Source organism: Aedes albopictus, chromosome 2, assembly GCF_035046485.1.
Source record: "Aedes albopictus strain Foshan chromosome 2, AalbF5, whole genome shotgun sequence".
In the NCBI taxonomy this organism is placed as follows: domain Eukaryota; kingdom Metazoa; phylum Arthropoda; class Insecta; order Diptera; family Culicidae; genus Aedes; species Aedes albopictus.
Genome location: NC_085137.1, coordinates 222,650,248 through 222,671,504, shown reverse-complemented (window position 1 = coordinate 222,671,504; position 21,257 = coordinate 222,650,248). Strand labels below are relative to the sequence as shown.

At 38.7% G+C, this 21,257-nt stretch overlaps 2 protein-coding genes across 5 annotated transcripts; one reads left to right on the top strand and one right to left on the bottom strand.

Annotated features, from left to right (window-relative positions):
- Positions 1-2,592: 2,592 nt before the first annotated feature.
- Positions 2,593-16,278, top strand: LOC109411251 (bifunctional peptidase and (3S)-lysyl hydroxylase Jmjd7). The gene is made up of 6 exons (XM_019684769.3): positions 2,593-2,803; positions 2,891-3,044; positions 4,013-4,165; positions 4,230-4,396; positions 4,460-4,624; positions 15,942-16,278. The coding sequence occupies exons 1-6, from the start codon at positions 2,749-2,751 to the stop codon at positions 16,214-16,216; spliced, it is 969 nt and encodes a 322-aa protein (XP_019540314.3). The 5' UTR covers positions 2,593-2,748; the 3' UTR covers positions 16,217-16,278.
- Positions 16,248-21,053, bottom strand: LOC109411250 (uncharacterized). Of its 4 annotated transcripts, none has more exons than XM_019684768.3 (4): positions 20,332-21,053; positions 19,496-19,547; positions 18,851-19,423; positions 16,248-16,791 (listed from the first exon to the last, which is right to left on the bottom strand). In XM_019684768.3, the coding sequence occupies exons 2-4, from the start codon at positions 19,545-19,547 to the stop codon at positions 16,466-16,468; spliced, it is 951 nt and encodes a 316-aa protein (XP_019540313.3). In that variant the 5' UTR covers positions 20,332-21,053; the 3' UTR covers positions 16,248-16,465. The 4 variants fall into 4 exon arrangements, with proteins under 4 accessions (XP_019540313.3, XP_062707178.1, XP_019540312.3 ...); XM_062851194.1 differs by lacking the exon at positions 20,332-21,053 and adding an exon at positions 19,628-20,311; XM_019684767.3 differs by having other exon boundaries at positions 18,851-19,547; positions 20,332-21,048.
- Positions 21,054-21,257: the final 204 nt, after the last annotated feature.

Here is a 21,257-nt window from a genome sequence, read left to right as displayed (position 1 = left end):
TTCAAATCGAGCTCCAGAAATAATCTGCATACCCCTAAAGAACCCAATTCTTCCAAGAATTATGGACTTTTATTTACTAAACTTTGCTCAAATGTTCTACGATTTCCACTAAAATGCTCTATCACTATTTGTAGCAAGAACTTCTTAATGTATTTTTTTTTATTCTCCAGTAAATCTCGAGCGTTAGAAGAGACTTAACAAAAGGCAATTCCATACAGAAAATCATAGCAGAAGCGAAAAAATAGGTAAAAGCAGTTGTAGGATATTGGTTCCCTTATTAAGCATGTGGGCTCCCATTTCCATCCTACACAGATCGAAAAAAGAGTGTAAAATGCTGTGACATATGATGCACATGATTGGAGCGTGGGATATCACCGACATGACATATCATGTAAAAGTCATAAAATATCATGTAAACTTCCATTATATGTCATGTAATTCAGCATGACTTTGTGTGTTTACATGATAAATAATACAAATTTACATGATTTATCATGTAAACCATCATAACACTAAGTTTACATGACTAACCTGAAGTTTACATTACGTGTAAATCTCATTATTTTTATCTGTGTACGAAAAACAAAGGACTGAAGCGCTGTTTGATTTGTTTCTTATATTTGTATTTTTTTGTGAAGTTAGCACCCATGAAAACACAAAGAACGGAAGCAATCGGTGTCGTAATCGCTTGTTTTCGAGTAGGAGGAATATGGGAACGTGAGATTACTGATGGCACACATACCCTATAATCAAATTTCTAGAAAAATCCCCACAATAGCGAGTAGAATCAGGTAAACTCTTGGGTAAACTCAATGTGGTATTTTGAGATCCTCACTTCTTGACAGGTTGACTAATAATGGCTCTTCAAACATCACGGCCTACTTGGCAGTATTATAAATCACCACATCTCCTTTTCTTTCAAGTGAAGTGAGAGAAAGTTTCCATAGATGTCCTCAAACAGAAGCGTCACACTTCAGAAGTCCTGTAATGTAGTCATAGCTACAGTTATCTATTCAAAATCGAAAATTCAAACTCGAAAGCTGAATCCTAACTAGATCTTCGACAACATTCGCGTGAACATAAATAAAGTATTTTGTACAGTACACTACTTTTCCAAATACTCGTAGATGCCGTTGGTGTTCTTTTCAATAGTATGTGGAGCACATATCCTTGACGACTGCCTCACTCATCTACCTACATTTACCTACATTCGATCTTCGAAGTTTTATCAAGTAACTGTAACACTCTGATCATTTTATAAGTTCCACAGCATTCTATTTCCACCGGACATGGTAGATGACATCTACCACTCTAACCGATTCTTCTAGGATGAGCTTTTACTTCCTCCAACACAACGCTACGGAAACTCCCTTTCGAGGCGAGCTTCTCTACCCAACTTCCACCGACTTCAGATGTTGTTACGGTAGCTCCTTTTTGGCCATGTAACCTTGAGACTAAAATTGGGTAGACCATATCCTTTCGATTGAATTGATATCCTTGTCTAAATACCTTACCTTTTTTCCGCTGCCAAACCTGGCAAAATGTATTTGTTTATTTACGACCACCGGACCCGACAGATCGTATCTGCCGCTACGGTTGCTCTTTTATAAGGTGAGCATTCTTGGCGCTGGACCCAACGGATCGTATCCGTCGCTTCAGCAGCTCCCTTCGAAAGGCGAGCTTTTTGACAACTACCGGACCCAACAGTTCGAAACTGTCGCTTCGGTTGTTCCCTTCTAGGTGAGCATTATCTCGCTGGACCCAACGGATCGTATCCGTCGCTTCAGCAGCTCCCTTCGAAAGGCAAGCTTTTTACGACTACCGGACCCGACAGTTCGAAACTGCCGCTTCGGTTGCCTCCTTCTTAGGTAGGCATTCTATCGCTGGACCCGATGGATCGAATCCATCGCTTCAGCATCTAGCTCCCTTTTACGGCAGCTCCCTCTTGAGGTGAGCTATTTCTTTTCGCCTGCACCGGCCAGATTTTCATCCGCCGGTGAGCCCTCTTCTGTCTGACCCGATCAGATACTATCCGTCGGGATCAGGCAGTATATATTTACCATTGATAATTATTATTCCAAATTAAATTCCAATCTGCTTCGATTTTCTACGCTGGGTTCTTGTTGGTCGTCGCCAATGTGGTATTTTGAGATCCTCACTTCTTGACAGGTTGACTAATAATGGCTCTTCAAACATCACGGCCTACTTGGCAGTATTATAAATCACCACACTCAATAAAACAAATTCAACAGTTGATTGCATGAAATTTTACGATTCTTCTTTGCGATAAATAAATACCTACACTCAGAAATAAAAGTATACACGGAATAACTATTATTTATGCATTTTGTATCCACATCTCTCTCACTCTCTTTCTGTTTTCATGCTATCTGGTGCTTCGCCTGGGTTGACGAAACACTTCTCTTCAACCCAGGCTAAACGGCAGATAGCATGAAAACAAAAAGAGAGTGAGAGAGATGCGGATACAAAATGCATAAATAATAGTAATTCCGTGTGTACTTTTATTTCTGAGTGTACATTTGAAACAAACCCTCACACATCGAAACATCGAGTTATCAATCTCAATTCTCATTGCTTTCGTGTGGTGTCTCACTCTTGTCTCGCTCGTACCGTGTATGTATTCATAATATTTAGTTCTAGTTGAGCACTGAGCCAGATCAATCGAGCTAGAGAAGGTGTGAGCAACGATAGTAACAGGTTTGCTATCATCCCTATAATAACACAGAAATGGAGAAACCTCTTGTGAAGGAGGCCTTCGAAGTTCTTACCCGAGAAGCCAAAGGTTAGTTGAAGCTTATCGAAAAACTGCATTACTTAACCCGTTCGTTGGTCACCATTTATGTAATCCTTTCTCTCCTAAACCGTGCAGATCTATTTCTGGGAACGAGCCTTCCCGAAACCTATGGGGTGCCAACATCTCTGGAGTTTGTCCGGGACAGCGTGGCGAAAAACATGCCTTTGATCATTCGGGAAGCCACCAACGATTGGCCAGCTGTGGAAAAGTGGAATTCCAAATACTTCAGGTATGTCGTAATGATGCCGGATTAATTTCCGCCAATTAAAAACTACAGATTGACCACGCATATTTTCCCCACTTTTTGGCTCGATTGTTCATAATTTTGAATCGTTTCCAAATGCATGGCAGGAAATGGCACTCACTTATTGCACGGCAGCCAATCAAAATTCGCATCATATTTAGATGAACGATATACCAAACTAAATTAAGTTTTGCGTCCTTTGCTCCTGTAGCTGTGTTGTGCATGTTATGGGACTACCATCAAATAGCATCTGTTTACGCCATCTGTAAACGTTTTGGGTGTAGGTATGTTGTGAATGGTGGTAGAACGCAAGCGGCGTCGATGACACGTGCTACTATCCATTTGCATTAGGGTGGTTCTAATTTGCATGAACACGAGTTTTTTAGAGTTGACTTTTTGAATGTTGATCTGAAATTCTTCATCAACCAGAAGTGCTGATGCTTAGGAATACTTTTCATATACAAACGATAGATAAAATAATCGGGAAAGACAATTTTTTTATTTTCAAAAAAAAATCATCTGTGTAGCTTTTTGTAAAGTGCACAAAAAAATTCAGTTTTTAACTGTTAGTTGACTAACTATTTGTCTACAACAGTGCGCGTCCTGAAATGTTAATGTTCATAGAAAACTATTTATTGAACTGTATTTTTATGAACTGTGCTGAGAATTTTCAGTACCCCTCATAAAAATACAGCTAATTGACCTTTTTTTTTTTGAAAAACGTTCATTATGCCTGTGTCGATAATTTTATCCATCTCTTGCATTTATGTTACTACCGTACAATATACTGAAGTTCAATGCAGGCTAGAAATTAGAGAAGAAAATAGCAAACACACCATCTTTAAACCGCCATGCTTACGTAGATTGTTGTTTGAAGCTATAGCGTTTTCTTTTGATGAGAGTGAAAAACACCAACCCAGCGAAATTTGTTCTTATTCGCGTTAGTTCTGCAGAGAAACGTTCGCGGACAAGGAAGTCACCGTAGCAATCACCCCCAATGGATACGCCGACGGACTGGCCAAACATGAAGGTGAAGACTTCTTCGTGCTTCCTATGGAGACCCAGATGTCGATGGGCGATTTTCTAGAGACGTTAGATCGCAAGGAGTAAGTTATATTTGATCGTTATCCACCAACCAGTCATTTTACATAGATTATAAATTACTTACAGCGAAAGTATACTGTACATACAACGGCAAAACTCAAATCTCACAGAAGATTTCCACGAGCTGTGGCGGGACGTGGATGCGGAAAAACTGAACTTTGCTACCGAGGCCTTCAACAAACAGCCTGATGCAATCAACTTCTGGATGGGGGATGAACGCGCTGTTACTTCTAGTAAGATAGCCTCCAAGGGTTTAGAATTGTACCATTTTCTAAAAGTTTTCTGTTCAATTTCAGTGCACAAAGATCCATACGAAAACATCTACTGTGTGATATCCGGCTATAAAGATTTCATCCTGATACCACCCGTCGATCTGCATAACGTTCCACGACAAAAGTATCCCATGGGAATCTACATGCAGGAAGATGATGGGACTATGGTGGTGGAACCGATTCTAGATGGTGAGTAGAGCTTAATGTGCCCCCCCCCCCCAGATTTTTTTTTTCATGATTTTATATATGAAAATTAGAAGAAAAAAAACCTGAGAGCCGCTGTCTTAATGATAAACATAGATCTATAATAGGAAGCAATCAGTGAAGTACTAGATTGAAAGTAGTGAGCTGGATTTTTGTATGGTGAGATGATCAGTTCTCCGTTTCTGCAATGAAATGGTGCAAACAGCTTAGGTTATATGATTTCTTGCCTAATTTGATGCTGTTTGAGCAAAAGTTTGGTTAACTGAGTTGTTGTATCCACTTATCCGCGAGCGGTAATGGCGGCGGCGGGCATACCCAACCGGTTCGGATTTTGACGTTTCGTGGGGGAAAGAAAAAACAGTTTCATTCTCCTCCTCACCCCTTCACCCACCGTTTGGTGGCGCCAACCGATTGCGATCCCCAAGAAACGTCAAAATTCGAATCGGTTATTTGTGCCCGCCGCCGCCATTACCGCTCGCGGATAAGTGGATTATTTATTTCTTGCAACTTCAACAACACAGTTACCCAAACTTTTGCTCAAACAGCATCAAATTAGGCAAGAAATCATATAACCCACGCTGTTTGCACCATTTCATTGCAGAAACGGAGAACTGATCATCTCCCCATACAAAAATCCAGCTCACTACTTCTAATCTAGTACTTCACTGATTGCTTCCTATTAGGCACGTGTAGTACTAGATTTGTAGTAATGAGCTGAATTAAATCTCCGTTTTTGCAATGAAATGGTGCAAATAGCGTGGGTATTATGATTCCTTGCCTAATTTGATGCTGTTTGAGCAAAACTTTGGATAACTATGTTGTTTATGTTGCAAGAAATGGAGAAACCAACAACATTGTTGCCCAAAGTTGCTCAAACAGCATCAAATTAGGCAAGGAACCATAAATACCCACGCTTTTTGCACCTTTCATTGCGGAAACGGAGAATAGGCTCCTAAAGGCCTATCTAAATTTCTGCATAATTCGATCAAACATTGATTAAAACGGCATGTTTACTCATTTTTTAAGTATTTCTATTAGGTAAAGCCCAAAAAATGTATTTTCAAAAAAAATAATAATTTTTGCAACACTCCTTGTTTAGCACTCAATTTTGGATAAATTTTGTTTACCGTGTATGTCAAACAGGAACATTTGTTGTCAAAAGTGAGCCAATGTGATGTCTTTTGCAACCCACCGTTTCATTTTCGTTACGTCAAGGTTGACCTCGGATGTCAAACAAGACCTGCTCACCATTATTTTATTATCGAGTTTACTAACTATTCTGCCATTGTTTAAGTTCGGAAAAAATAGCATTGAGATCAGAAAAGCATGCTCCTTCGTGTTATGCAGCAAAACCGGGAAGATATTTTTCATTTTAGGACCCTATTGACCTTCTCACCATACTAAAATTCAGCTCATTACTACAAATCTTCTTCTTCTTTTTTCTGGCCAACTAGCACCGTTCGGCGCCAGTTGTGTTTTACGTCGGCTGGGTCTAGGAGCTAAGCCTTAAGTTCCGACGCCCCAGGGAGAAAGCCACCACATACCTAAAGACTCTACATATCGAACCCATCAACACATGGGCCGGGACCTACGGCTTCACTTCCTATCCGAGGGAAGGCGTGATCACGGATTTTATGTCTCAGAAAATCCCATCGGCGTCGACGGGAATTGAACCCCGACCGACGCCGACACTACAAATCTAGTACTTCGCCGATCTGTCCTATAGGGGAGACTGAGGAGACTTGATCCCTGGGGAGACTTGTTCCCCCCATATTTGCTCGGAATCAAAAACATTTCTCTTCTAGCATATTTTTTCCAAAACTACTCCTGGACAAACGACTATGTTTTGGCTATAAGTAATTTCGATTGTACATTGCATTATTTTTTAACGGCTGATGGTTTGTTTTCAGTCCTTCAGAAATCTTTTAGGCGATTCTGAAAAATCTCAATAACTTTGTGAAAATTGAACCAAATCGTGTCAAAATTTTACAGCACATAGTTTGAATGAAATACTTTCAAACTTATTTATCCAAATAAGGCTGTTGTTAACACATTTTAATTTATTCAGCTTAGTATACACAACAGTGACATGGGGAGACTTGATCCCTCGAGGATTACACACACATTATACATGTGAAAAATAAAATTCTATTCGGAAGCCTCTATTTACTTGGAATTCTAGTCTATTCAACGATAAAATGTGTCAGATAATTATAACTTTAGTATAAACCAAGAAAAGGGGGATCAACCCAAGTAACCATGACGCTGGATATAGAGCATTAATTTCGCTTTATAGTGTATTATATGACATGCGATGTAAAGTTGTTTTGTCATATAGGTACCATTAAAGTAGGTTTAAAGTCGAAAGTGGCGCTACTATTGTTGATTTAAAGCAAGCTTTACTGTGGCGATTGCTAAAGCATATAAAATGCTTGTACCATATAGCTAATGCAATAAAATCGTATGGAATGCATACTTAAGGCATCATGTCAATAAAAGAAAAAAAGTATTTTTTCATTTCTCTGTCTATTTTTATCTTCTCATACCTGTTCCGATACTCTCACGCTGATGTTTTTTGTTCTATTTCGGGAATTGAACCTAGACTGCTGAAACTGGACCGCAATGAAACTCGGGCGCGCTAACGATGTGCTACGACTACCATGTATTTTGCACCTGGAAAAATGTGCAACATAAAGTAACGTATACTCAGCTCCTGCTTTATTGAGTTGTGTTTTCAGCAGCTCTAAAAATTTGTGCTAGGGTCTGAATACTATCAGTTATCTTACTGTCCCAAATCCATTCGAAAACAAGCAATTACAGAGCTGACTGATTCCACAAACGAAGATAATATAAAGATATAAATTAGTCTTTGTTGATTCTGTTCTTATTGTTTTCATACGTGCTCACTTCTATCATTTCTTTTGGGAAACGGGTCACTATGTTGAATAAGGAAACCAATATCTCAACCCCACATAATTTTTGTTCTCTCAGCATCTGATTGTCTTCATGTCCCAACCAGAAACCTAAAAATCCATATACATTATAAATTTTCAAACAGCAACATCTGAGTATGATAAACCAAGTTCTACGCAGCAATCTATGAAAATTTGGGTTTGTTTTTTTTTCTTTTGAATGGTTGTTTCTAAAAATGTTCTACAGATTTTTTTTTCGAACTGAGGGTTTTATGCTGTTTACAACGATGAAAGCATTAGTGAAGGCATATATAAAGTAATAAATCCTTGCATTATTGATTGCCATAAAGCTTTTAACATGGTAATGCAATGAAGCATTAAATAACGTCCCTATAGAACTATACCGAACTGTCAAAATCCCATAATGCTTCAATGCTTTCATAATGTAGAGTTAACGCTTCATTACTTGACAGGTGTAGAATAAAAGTTATCTCGCATTAGCTAAACTATAATACGATTGAATTAATGTTATGATATAATGCTTGTGGTTACTTGGGAAGTCTCCCCATTTTGAAAATACGGCACATCCTTAAAAATTTAAGGAAATCTTACAATTTCAAACACTCCATATTCCTCGAAAATACAAGAAAACTCGAAAAGAAAATGAATAGGAAGACTCTGGGATTGTTTTCTCTTTAAATAAACCATATGCTCAAAGGGGGATCAAGTGTCACCCATTTTTGAAAAATGCATCATAAGACATCCCAAGTAACCACAAGCATTATATCATAACATTAATTCAATCGTATTATAGTTTAGCTAATGCGAGATAACTTTTATTCTACACCTGTCAAGTAATGAAGCGTTAACTCTACATTATGAAAGCATTGAAGCATTATGGGATTTTGACAGTTCGGTATAGTTCTATAGGGACGTTATTTAATGCTTCATTGCATTACCATGTTAAAAGCTTTATGGCAATCAATAATGCAAGGATTTATTACTTTATATATGCCTTCACTAATGCTTTCATCGTTGTAAACAGCATAAAACCCTCAGTTCGAAAAAAAAATCTGTAGAACATTTTTAGAAACAACCATTCAAAAGAAAAAAAAACAAACCCAAATTTTCATAGATTGCTGCGTAGAACTTGGTTTATCATACTCAGATGTTGCTGTTTGAAAATTTATAATGTATATGGATTTTTAGGTTTCTGGTTGGGACATGAAGACAATCAGATGCTGAGAGAACAAAAATTATGTGGGGTTGAGATATTGGTTTCCTTATTCAACATAGTGACCCGTTTCCCAAAAGAAATGATAGAAGTGAGCACGTATGAAAACAATAAGAACAGAATCAACAAAGACTAATTTATATCTTTATATTATCTTCGTTTGTGGAATCAGTCAGCTCTGTAATTGCTTGTTTTCGAATGGATTTGGGACAGTAAGATAACTGATAGTATTCAGACCCTAGCACAAATTTTTAGAGCTGCTGAAAACACAACTCAATAAAGCAGGAGCTGAGTATACGTTACTTTATGTTGCACATTTTTCCAGGTGCAAAATACATGGTAGTCGTAGCACATCGTTAGCGCGCCCGAGTTTCATTGCGGTCCAGTTTCAGCAGTCTAGGTTCAATTCCCGAAATAGAACAAAAAACATCAGCGTGAGAGTATCGGAACAGGTATGAGAAGATAAAAATAGACAGAGAAATGAAAAAATACTTTTTTTCTTTTATTGACATGATGCCTTAAGTATGCATTCCATACGATTTTATTGCATTAGCTATATGGTACAAGCATTTTATATGCTTTAGCAATCGCCACAGTAAAGCTTGCTTTAAATCAACAATAGTAGCGCCACTTTCGACTTTAAACCTACTTTAATGGTACCTATATGACAAAACAACTTTACATCGCATGTCATATAATACACTATAAAGCGAAATTAATGCTCTATATCCAGCGTCATGGTTACTTGGGATGCCTTCATAAAAACACAGTTTTGAAAACTTTAACGATAAATTAAAGGCCTTCTGTTATGTATTAACTTGCAATAGATGTTTACCTGCCATTTTATACGGAAATCGAATCTAGTTTTGTGTTTTTCTTAAAGTTTCAGGTAAATTAAGAAAAAAGGATCAAGTCTCCCGTCTCCCCTAGACATTGATTTGTTAAAATATGCGTTGGAGACTATTCGCAACTTGTCACACTTTACACGATCATTGTCCAAAATGGACTATGTGATTGACTCTATTAGTTATGTTTGGAAATATGATACCAGAAATATGAATAAGAATTACTACATATATAAATAGCAATGCTTCTTTTATAATTCGCCGAAAAATGAAATCTTGAGTTTTCAAAGGAATTCTTTTATGGGTATCCCAAAGAAGTTCTGAAATTTCTAGCAGCATTATAGAAAAATATTGTTAAATGCTTGATTAAATGCTTCCTTGTGGAATTCAAGTATCATGTGGAAAAAAATCTGTTAGAATTTGAAATGGAATACAGCTGAAGGTTTTGGAGCCCTAGAGAAAATAGATGTCACATTATAAAGGGCCCATATAGCTGAGGCGTAAACGTGAGTGTATTCGTTAAAACTAGAGTGACTGGAAGGGAGAGTGGCGTCAATGTCAAAATTGGAACAGCGATCATCTGTCAAACCGTACAAATTCCCGTTCCAAACGAGCAAAAGATCTGTCAAAATTTGAACATGACGCCACTCTCCCTTCCAGTCACTCTAGTTAAAACAGGTTAAGGACAAGGTATTTGGAGTACATTGCTCAAAATTTCTAGAGCACCGTTTTTTAGAACCGTTGAACGGATTTGGATTAAAATGCATCACGCTATTGATAACCACTGAACAATTAGCGTGATGCATTTTCATCCAAATCCGTTCAACGGTTCTAAAAAACGGTGCTCTAGAAATTTTGAGCTATGTACTCCAAATACCTTGTCCTTAAAACCATGCTGAAGGTGATTTCTAGTCGGTAACTATAAATTTCATTGACTTTCTTGAACAACGCGTATTTGCGCGTCTATCAAACAATGCACAACTTCAAATGTTCATTGAGGAAGTTATAGAGCATTTAGTTCACCACTGGACTATCGCACTAGTTTTCACGAGTGCGAAAACGCTAATAAAAGTGCGCGATTGCATCAAATCAACTCGGTGTCTTCAGAGCACTTGTTCTCCATAGATTGAAGAAATAGTGCGCCGAAGACATCAACCTGATTTGATGCAATCGCGCACTTTTATTTACGTTTTCGCACTTATAAAGTCGCAGTTCGCAGTCCAGTAGTGAACTAAATGCGGTATATAATATTTTTCAACGTTCTCATTAAACTCTAAGCGATTCAGTCGTTATCCTAGTTTAGACGTAACGCCAAAAAGAAGAGGTAGACAGCTATTTAATCAGGTGGGAGGGGGTGGTTTGAGAAGCCTCAGCAAATTGATACCAACTACCTTTTATAACTAAACGTAACACGATGAAATTGAAAATAATAACATTAGGGTCTGGGACCATTTGGACAGGAGCACCTATTTTGGGCACTTGCTGCTATAACTCAGTTAATTTCAAACCGATTGCTTTGAATTTTTAAGGATGGCTAGATACTGTGCGTATCTGATCATGTTTCAAAAATCAATTCAATCGGTTCAAAATTGACTGAGTTATTGCAGCAAGTGCCCAAAATAGGTGCTCCTGCCCAAATGGTCCCAGACCCTATATTCTTGAAAAGCATTACTGCACTCTTCAGCATTCACGCTGTTGCAGTTTGTACATTAAAGCCTGCGCACTTTAGAATCGGTACACTTTCAACCGGCTGTCACTCAAAAACGGTGTCACTTGGAAAAAAGTGTTGTTAGAAGCAATTGAAACTTATCTATTGTAGTTTGTAGTAAAAATATAAAATTTGCTGTTTTTATATTTTAGATGAACTATTGATCTGAATTCGTAAATAGTGGCAGTTTTTTCTGCACACATTGAGCAAAACCCAATCATTGTCAGATTCAAGATTTGTGTAGGAATATATAATTATCAAACCAATTATCAAATCAATGTTTTGATGCAGAACAATATAAATAATCGTGGCTCGAAAGCTGTATGGACTATTGCTGACGAAATTCATTGGATGTGTTTTGATGGCGTGAAATATCTAACGATTTTTTTTAACAAAACTGAATCTACTCAGAAGTTTTTTTATTTGTGATCATAGAATCACATCTATAGTTCTATAACCAATATGGTTTTCAGTGTTTTATCCATGAAAACTATCTTATTTTAGGCTTATTATGAGGAGTTAGCCTTATGACTGTTAATTTCTGACTACTGTGAGGAACAACTGCTAATAATTCCAAAAATAATTCTGGTTTCGATATGAATTAAGTTAGGCCACTTGAATTGGGGAATTGTTGATCCAAGAAAACGATCCCAGGAAATATTTTTTCATAAAAAATTTCTTTGAGTAAAATTTTGTTTAGAATATAATGTGAATGGACAATAAGGCTATAAGTTTATTATGGTCTTGTGAACCATATTTGTCAAGAGTTTAAGGTCGTAACTTGTTTTGAGCATATTGATTGATTGATTTGTCTTTATTAGAGAGACTTTCAGCCTTTTTTTTTTTGAGCATATGTTTGATGAGTATAATTTTGTTTCTTGTGGAAATATCAGCCCGTAAGCTGTGAAATTTGAAAATATTGACGATCATTGGTTTGTGCAGAATAAAATGGCATGTATTTCACAATCAGGTCAAAATTTTATCTTAAAGAAATAAAAACTGATTTTTTTTATATTTTTCCTACAAAATACAATAAATAAGCTTCATTTGCTTCTTACAACATTTTTTGTAGGTTAAACAGTTTTTGATCTGCAGCCGGTAGAAAGCGTACCGATTCTAAAGTGCGCAGGCTTTACGTTAAAAAAAACCTCATCTATTCTATACAAATCAGGGTGGTGATGGTAGCGGTGATCAATTTCTGTTTTTTTGCAGAAGAGCTTCCTTACAAACTTCAGACGAGTTTAGCACCGTCCAACTGTCAATGAATTGAGCTGAAAATCATAACGAACTGAAAAGGGTGCCCATCGAACTTTTTGAGATGTGTTTTTCCCATATAAGCTTGAGGTGTCCTAGTAAGAATCTCTGCGGGGAATCCATGGTGCAATTCTTGAAAGTATTTCCGGAGAAATATCCTGGAATTCCCCTGGAGGAATTCTTGGACAATTCCTGGGAGAATTCCGAAAGAATCTTCTCCGGATGAATTCCTGAAGGATTACCTGGAGAAATGTCCGAAAGCGCTTCTAGCATGTAAGTACTTATATGTTATAAGTTACAGTGACTGTGAAAGAATCACAGGATATATTTCCGAAAGAATCGCAGGACGACGCGACTTTATGAAGAAACTACTTTGCAGAAACTGCAAGGCGTATTCTTGAAGAAGTTCATGGATGGATTCCTGAATAAATCTGTGGATGAACTCCTTAAAGATTTCTCGGAGATAATTTTGAAAAAATACCTGGATGACTTCTTGGAGAATTTCCTTGCTACTGTTTCCCTCTAAAATTATATTAAAGAATTCCAATACAAATCACTGGAGCAATTTTCTTAGAAATCCTTCAAGTAATTCAAAAAATCTTCTGGTAATCCAGGGAGAAAAAAACATGGGTGATTCCCTGGAAAAGATGATTAACTGAAATTTTTGATCGAACCCCTGAATAAATTTTTGAAAAGATCCCGAGAGGAATTTCTGAAGGAATGACTACAGGAATTCCCGGAGTAATCCTTGAAGGAATTCTTGGAAAAATCCCTAGAGGAATTCCTGTAGGTATGCCTGGAGTAAATACTGTAGGAATTTCTAAAAGTATGCTTCGAGGAATCCCTGGAAGAATTCCTGCAGGAATCCTAAGAGCAATTATGGGAAAAATTCTGAAGAAACCGCATCAGGAATCACTGTAAGAATTCCTAGAAAAATTTCTGGATGGATCCTTTGAGGAATTTCTGGACGAATTCCTGGAGGAATCCCTAGAGAAATTCTTTGAGAAATCACAGAAGGAATTCCTGGAGAAATCCCTGAAATAATTCCTAGATGGAGCAAATCCTGGAGAATCTTCTGGACAAATCTGGAGAAATTCCTGGAGGAATTTCTGAAGGAATATAATTGAAGGATTTCTGGGAGGCATCCTTGGAGAAATTCCTGAACAAATGGCTTGGACAATCCCTGGATAAATTCCTAGATGAATTCCTGATGAAACCTTTAGAGAAATTCTGGGAGGGACCTCTAGAAAAATTCCCGGAGCAATTCCTAGATGAATTCCTGTAGCAATCCCTGGAGGAATTCCCGGATGAATTCTTATAAAAATCCCTGGAAGAATTCCTGGATTAATTCGTGGTGGAATTCCCAAAGGAATTCCTGGAGGAATTCATGCAGGAATATCTGAAGGAATCCCTGGAAGAATTCCAGGAGAAATTGCTTGAGGACTCCCTGGAGAAATTTCTGTATGAGTTCCTGAAGCAAACCCTGGAAGACATCCTGAAGAAATCCCTTGATGAATTCCTGGATGATTCCCTACAGGAATTCTAGGAGGACTCTCTGGAAAAAAAATCAGAAGAAACCTTTTGAGGAATTCCAGAAGAAATCCTTAGAGATATTTCTACAGAAATTCTTGGAAGAATCCCTTTGGGAATTCTTGGGAAAATCCCTGAAGAATTTTTTTGGAGGAACCTCAGAAGAAATGCCTGACGAAGCTCCTGAACAAATTCCTGTCGGAAACCCAGGAAGAATTCCTGGATAAATCCCTAGAGGAATTCTTGGGGAAATTCCTGGCGGAATTGCTGTAGAAATTTCCAAAGAAATTCCTGAATCAATTCCTGAAGGAATTCCTGGAGGCATTTCTAAAGGAATTTCTCCGCTAATTCTAAAAAACCTTAGAAAGTTTTTTAGGGAAACTCTTGGAAAAATCCCTAGAGGAATCCCTGGAGCAATTCCTAGAGAAACCTCAGGAGGAATGCCCGGAGGAACTTCTGGACAAATTCCTGTCGGAAACCTAGAAAGAACTCCTGGAGAAATCCCTAGAGGAACCTTTGTAGAAACATCTGTGTAATAATTTTTAGACGAATCCCTTTAGGAGAAATTCTTTAATTAATTCCTGGAGGAAACCCTGGAAGAATTTCCGGAGGAATCCCTGGAAAAAATCCTGGAGGAATTCCTGCAGAAATTCCTGAAACAATTTCTGAAGGATTCCTTGGAGGATGTCCTGCAGAAATTCCTGGATGAATTGCTGTAGGAATTTCTGAAAAAAAAAATCGCAGTGGAATTCTTGAACCAATTCCTGGATGAATTCCTGAAGAAATACCTGGGGTAATTCCTGAAGGAATTCTTGGTGGAATTCCTGGAGAAGTCCCTCGAGAAATGCCTTTAGGAATATCTGAAAAAATTCCAGGAAAAATTCCGGGAGAAATTTCTGGGGTAATTTCTGAAGGAATCCCTGGAGGATTTTCTGGTGGATTCCTGAAGAAATCCTTGAAGGAATTCCTAGAGGAATCTCAGGACGAGTTCATGCAGGAATCCCTGGAGGAATTGTTGGTGTAATTCCTTGAATCCGGAAGGAATTTCTGGGGAAAATTCTGAAGGAAATTGCGGTAGTAATTTCTGAAGAAATTCCTGGAGCAAACTGGATTCCAAGCACCACCCTAACCTGAGCATGCGACCGCGTTGAGTGCTCAACGCATACTGATTTCGCACTGACCATTCGGTTGGTGAAGAATGCGAATCTTATCGTATAAACAATTCGCTAGTGCTTGTGCTTACATATTTCGAAGGCGCAACCGCGAGAGTCTGGGAGATTGACAAGCCAAAAGAGCGATAAAGTTGCAAAAGACGGCCCGGTTAGGGTGGTGCTTGAAATCCAGTTTGACTTTCTATTTAACAGAATTGACTTGTTCTGTGGCTTGGTTGGTTAAAGCGCCGGACTAGCGATACGGAGTCGTGGGTTCGAATCCCACCAAAACAAGTGGTATTTTTTCACAAATTTATCTCTCAATTTGTCAATTAACCCTTATGTGGCCGGCAGGGTACCCGGGTACCCAACACCCATTCAAAATACACGGTGTAGAAAAAAGCAAAAAGTTTGCCGGCCACATAACGGTCAAACACACACCGTGTCTTCCAAAAAGTTTGAGTTTTTTCGTCTATTTCAGACATACCAGCCGACTGGTATCGGTAAAGGGGAATAAAATTATATAGCATCTCTGCTCAGCAGAGACATGGCCATCCACAAATTACGTAACGTTCAATCACGGCCAACTATTCGAATTATACATAGGTCATTTATGCTCAATGATCAACTCAAGTACAATTTGTTCTTTTGTTCCCACTTCCTTCCAGAGATTTGCAAACCTCGCCTTATCGAGTGGGTCAGTATCGATCCGCTGGAACCGGACCTGGATAGGTACCCGCAGTACGCCAACGCCACCGCGTACGAGATCCGAGTGAACGCCGGAGATATGTTGTATCTACCGAGCCTGTGGTACCATCATGTGCGCCAGAGTCACAAGTGTATTGCGGTTAATTTCTGGTACGACATGGACTACGACGCACGCTACTGCTACTACAAAATGGCGGAAAAGTTGTGCGGGTATGGAGAGTACGAAGAGGAGTAGATCGACAAGGGGTGTAATAAAAAGCGAAAACTGTTGTCAGAAATAAGAAGTTTTATTTCAATTGTTTTGTATAGTTGGAATGATTTTACATGTTCACTAGGCCATGATAAATATGATTAGAATAGTCTTGAAGTTACGTAATAAGTCTAGTTAGAACGAACTGCCTGCGGGCAGGCAATCTACAAACACTGGTTGATAAGGATAAGTATTGCTAGAAGGGGAAATGTTGATGTAGAGAATGACACAGATCTACATTGACGACGACGATCCTGGTCTGTATAGTAAGCTCAACTGGAAGCCGCACTGCTGGCGTAAGTCCGCCAAACTCTCTGGCGCTACTCCCGTGTTCAAGCAGGCTTCTTCCAGCTCGAAAATCACTTGGTCCATCCAGTTCTGCAGGGCATACATTTCTGCGTTCTCTTGGCGGTGAAAATCCAGCTTAATGTTGTTGATTAGCTGATCGTTCTTGCGCCTGAACCGGGATTTTCTCGAGGCTAAATTGTTCCGCGATCGTTCGGCTTCTTCCGTTGAGCTAACGTAATCCTTTCGGAGGCGAGATTTGTTGGGATTGTATTCTGAAAGAATGGAAGATAAGCAAAGAAAGGGTTTATTCGCTGTGTTCCTGTGTTTTCTACCGATTTAGTTAAATGTGCTTGTCATCAAATACTACCAATTGCAAGCACAACTAAGCTAATGACTTACCAGCGTGTTATTGCTAGGAGTTATTCATGAGTTTAATTTCTACAGGAAACGGAAGGTCTACGAGTTCTACGACGGTTCAAAGCGTTTTCTCCAGTACTCACCAACAGATGAACTAGGGTAGGGTCTACATGCAAGGCGGATATTATTTCTGTAATTTGTACAAATGAATTTAATGCCGTAATGTTAGCTTTTCATTTGCTAGATTTTTGATTGTGGTGTTATACTTTAACTGTTCATCACTTTTGAGGTAACGTTATGAATGGTCATCATTTTTAACTTACTTTTAAAAACCGTAATAAAAATTGCGGATTTTTATGTCAATGTAAAAAAATACCAAATCATGAGCGTCCCAAGTGAAAGTACCCGCATAACAGTGTACCCTGTAACACAAAACTGAACAATTTTGTAGCAAATGCAATATTTTTTACAGTTATGTATTGAGGTACAAAACAATCTGTGAAAGTTTCAAGATAATCTAAATATTTTTCAAATTGTTGCGATTTTTTTCAAAATTTTGCTTGGAAGCGAGTTTTTAAACTTCAAGTGGTGTTTCCTCTATTCCTACTTTTTACAAATGGGACTGATATGCGAGTGGGAGCAGTATAGCAAATAGGTACTCAGGGGTTTTATTTTCAAATATTTTTGAGTTAAAAACTGAACAGACTTCCGTCATTTTGGTATAAAAAAAATATCCTAAAACAATAGAACAAACCACAGCAAATTAGCAATGACTTCAATGTGCACTCCAAACTCTTTTTTTATCGAACACGGGCGTAAAAAACGTATTTCGTAAAATGATACAATATTCTCTTTTAATTTGGCAATGCTGCTCAAATATAAAAAATAAGAAAATATTCCTGGTAGAATCTTATAAGATATTCCAGGAATAATTTCCGAAAGCTCGTCCAAAATTGATGCGAAAGGTTTTATATTTCCCAAAAATCACTGGCTCCGAGTATTGAACTTATTGGATTCTTATGCCATACTGAATTTGAAATATTGACAAACATTCAAATGTACCGAAGTTTAACAATGGGTTGCACTCGCTACGTACTATGTAGATATATATACAACTATATCTTATAAGATAACAAGCTGTACTACAGTAAACGTTCGATGATTGCAATATGTTTACTATTCACTTGGCACACGAAATTCATTAACTGCAACGTCTGGCATGCATCAACTACCCTTCAATCAACGTAAAATTCATTCGACTTACTTGGGTTAGCTTGGCACGCCGGATTGTGGCAGTGTTGCCAGATACTAAAAACATTAAGTATCACGCCGTGACACAAAGGTTGTCCTTTGTCGTTTACTTTAACATTGCTCAATATTTGAATTAGTTATTTTATATTCCATGATAATGAGTCATATCTAACTCTTTTTTACCTATGTTGGCAACGACTGAGGCACATTGAAAACACTAAAGTTCTAACCACAAACTTTTAATGTTCCATAACGTCGAAGTTGCAAATAGATACCTTGGATGTGGTTTTGGATGATATTCAATTTGAAGTATTGCATCATCCGTTTGAATGATGCCGCGTGCAATGCTATCGTATGCCGAAGCTGACTAATGGGATACATTTTCAGCATTATAAAGATCTAAACTGTTTTCAGAAGTATTTTCCATTGAAAATATGCAAAGCCTTGGAGGGTCCTCAACAGCGAGTGATGGACAGGCAATAAATTATTTTAAGTTTGCACATTGTCATAAAACTCCGCCCACAAAGCGGCTTTACACTAATCCAGTGACCTAGTAACAAATCTATCCGAAAGTATGCGTCACCACGATGTGTTTACCTGTTCTCTATCGAACCAGGTAAACACGAGCAAAAACATGCCAAAATACACCTAATCCCAAGAAAGGTATGTGTACGGGTTTTTACCAGCTTAGCAACATACAAAGAAAATGGCGAAGGTACTTACCCAGCTCAGTTGGTACTTCGTGCATCCGCATCGCCGTATAACGTTCCTCTCGTAGCCTAGCTCTGTATTCGATCGTAGCTAACTCGTGGGTCAGCTGTCCGTCAAGTTCTGGCCTCACAGCACCCCGAAACCAGTCGTTCATGCACATTGGATTGATCTCGTCCGGATCTGTTACGACAGAACTGTCCGAGTCGGATGTGAACCGAGCACGAGCTGGTCGCATAGCCGATTGCGGAGCTTGTATCACCGACACCGCCGCCGGTGAATCTCGCGGGTAGCCCACGGCATAGTTGTGTTCTGCGGGAGTCCTGCCCGGAGCGGAGAACTGAGCGTCCAGTTGGAAATACCGCAATGGTGGCGGCTCCACCGGATTTCGCGAGTGGTTAGGAAATAACGGTAACGAATGCTGACCAACGCTCATAGCGAAATCCGGAGGGGGAGTTGGCGGGAAACCATCCTGAGAGGAATCCATTGAGGATGCTGTTGAGGCAATGGAGGATCGATCATCTTGCATCTGGAGAACTTGTGCTCTCTGCTGGGTGTAGATGTGTTCATTATGCAAATTGGTATAACCTGCCCGAAAGATCATGTTTTCGTGGTTATCATCATATTTGATCCTTTTCGGTGGGTTCGAATAGGACTCACTGTCGGAAGGGGACGACGAATTATAAGTGTACTGTGCTTTGTATGGCATCATCTGAAATGAATAAAAAGATAAGGCATGATATAATACACACTGTGCAAAGAAATGACACGTAAAAGAATAGAATTTCATACATTCGTTTTGATAAATATAGGCCGCGGGCTAAAAACGTCGATGATAATATTGCCAACATCCGTGGAGTTCTAGCCGTACTACAGTTATGCACAAAAGGTCATGTAATACGTCTAAACACCACGAAAGTAGTACAAATTGAACCTTTCCGTCAATTATAGATTTCTATAATCTACATCGTTAATTCGAAGTCTAATTGATATCACTGACTTCTGATCACATCACCACAATGCTTTTTTAAACTTCAATACGAACTAACGAAATGTCGTTTTCTGCATAAATCAATTGAAAAATATCGTATAAATATAAAAACACTCTATTTCTAACACTTTTCGTACAAACACTTGCTAATTAAAACTGCAGAATTAATGTAGCTTTGAATGTAATTGTCCGTGGAGTTCTAGCCGTACTACAAACCCTAACTGATCATGTAATGCAGCAGAGCTTCACGAACAATCGCCATCCTGCAAAGTCCAAAAAACACAAAAGATTCAGCTGAATACGATAGACCTCGATCCCCATATCTTTTCCGTACTACAATTACTACAATGGAATGCAGTACCGGTAAAAATATGGCGATCGCTGTCCACTCTCGCCGGGAACAGTAGTCCAATAAACTCTCTCCGCCAAACACTCACTCTTTTACACCATTAGATCTATATAACGATCCCAATCCCAATCAATACCAAATTAAATATTTCCTTACCTTGATATAACTCACACACGGTGTAACCACAATGTCGTATCGGAAAACAATGGATCAACGAATCGGTCCGATTTCAGTGCGCTCCTTATCAGATGTGTTCTACGAACAAGGCTCTCATTCGTTTATATCCATTTCCCGAAACTCTACTACTAGGTACCGCAGGCAATACGCGTCCTCGAACCGCAAAGATTTCTACCCGGTCTCTTGGTACTTTTTTGCTCTACCTTAGAAGAGAAAACCAATCGTATTTCGTCATGTACGATCCTGCCCATGTACCCATCCCGTGAGCATGGAGCACACTTTTCCCAGTCCCGAAATTTTACCCGTACTAATCTACCTCTCAACGGTCTTTTTTGTCGGTTGGCTGGCGTACGCATACCTAAAGGTATATTTGCAAGGACAAAGTGATTTTCGGAGTCTTTAGCGCACAATTTTGACTCGGATGGGTGGATAATTGCTAATCAGTTGGATTGGCTGCAAACAAGGTGTTATTGTTATAATTGAGAAACCTGACGGTTACGCCTCTCCGGGCATTTGGGGAAAATTTCAATATTTCAGACCACACCTACATAATTGTCCTTTTAACGGTTTTTTGGCGGCGGTGTTTGCTTTACGATACCCGTATATCCAACGGAAATCATGGCTGGACAAGTTCTACAGAGGACATATAAAAGAAATGAATCAGCGATTTGCTCCAGGTGACTTGAACATGGATATCAGAACTCGAACAACTGGGCATTTCAAATCTTTAAGATTTGATTTTTTATTGAAATGCGCTTCTATATCTTATAATACAAACCGGGGGGACCGACACTTGTTTTGCCAAGCCAAAAAACCTCAAAAAAAAGACGAAAAAGACCAAAAAAGTCGCTAAAACCCGCAAAGCTTTTGCGCAAATTTTTGATATATATTTTGTTTTTAAACGA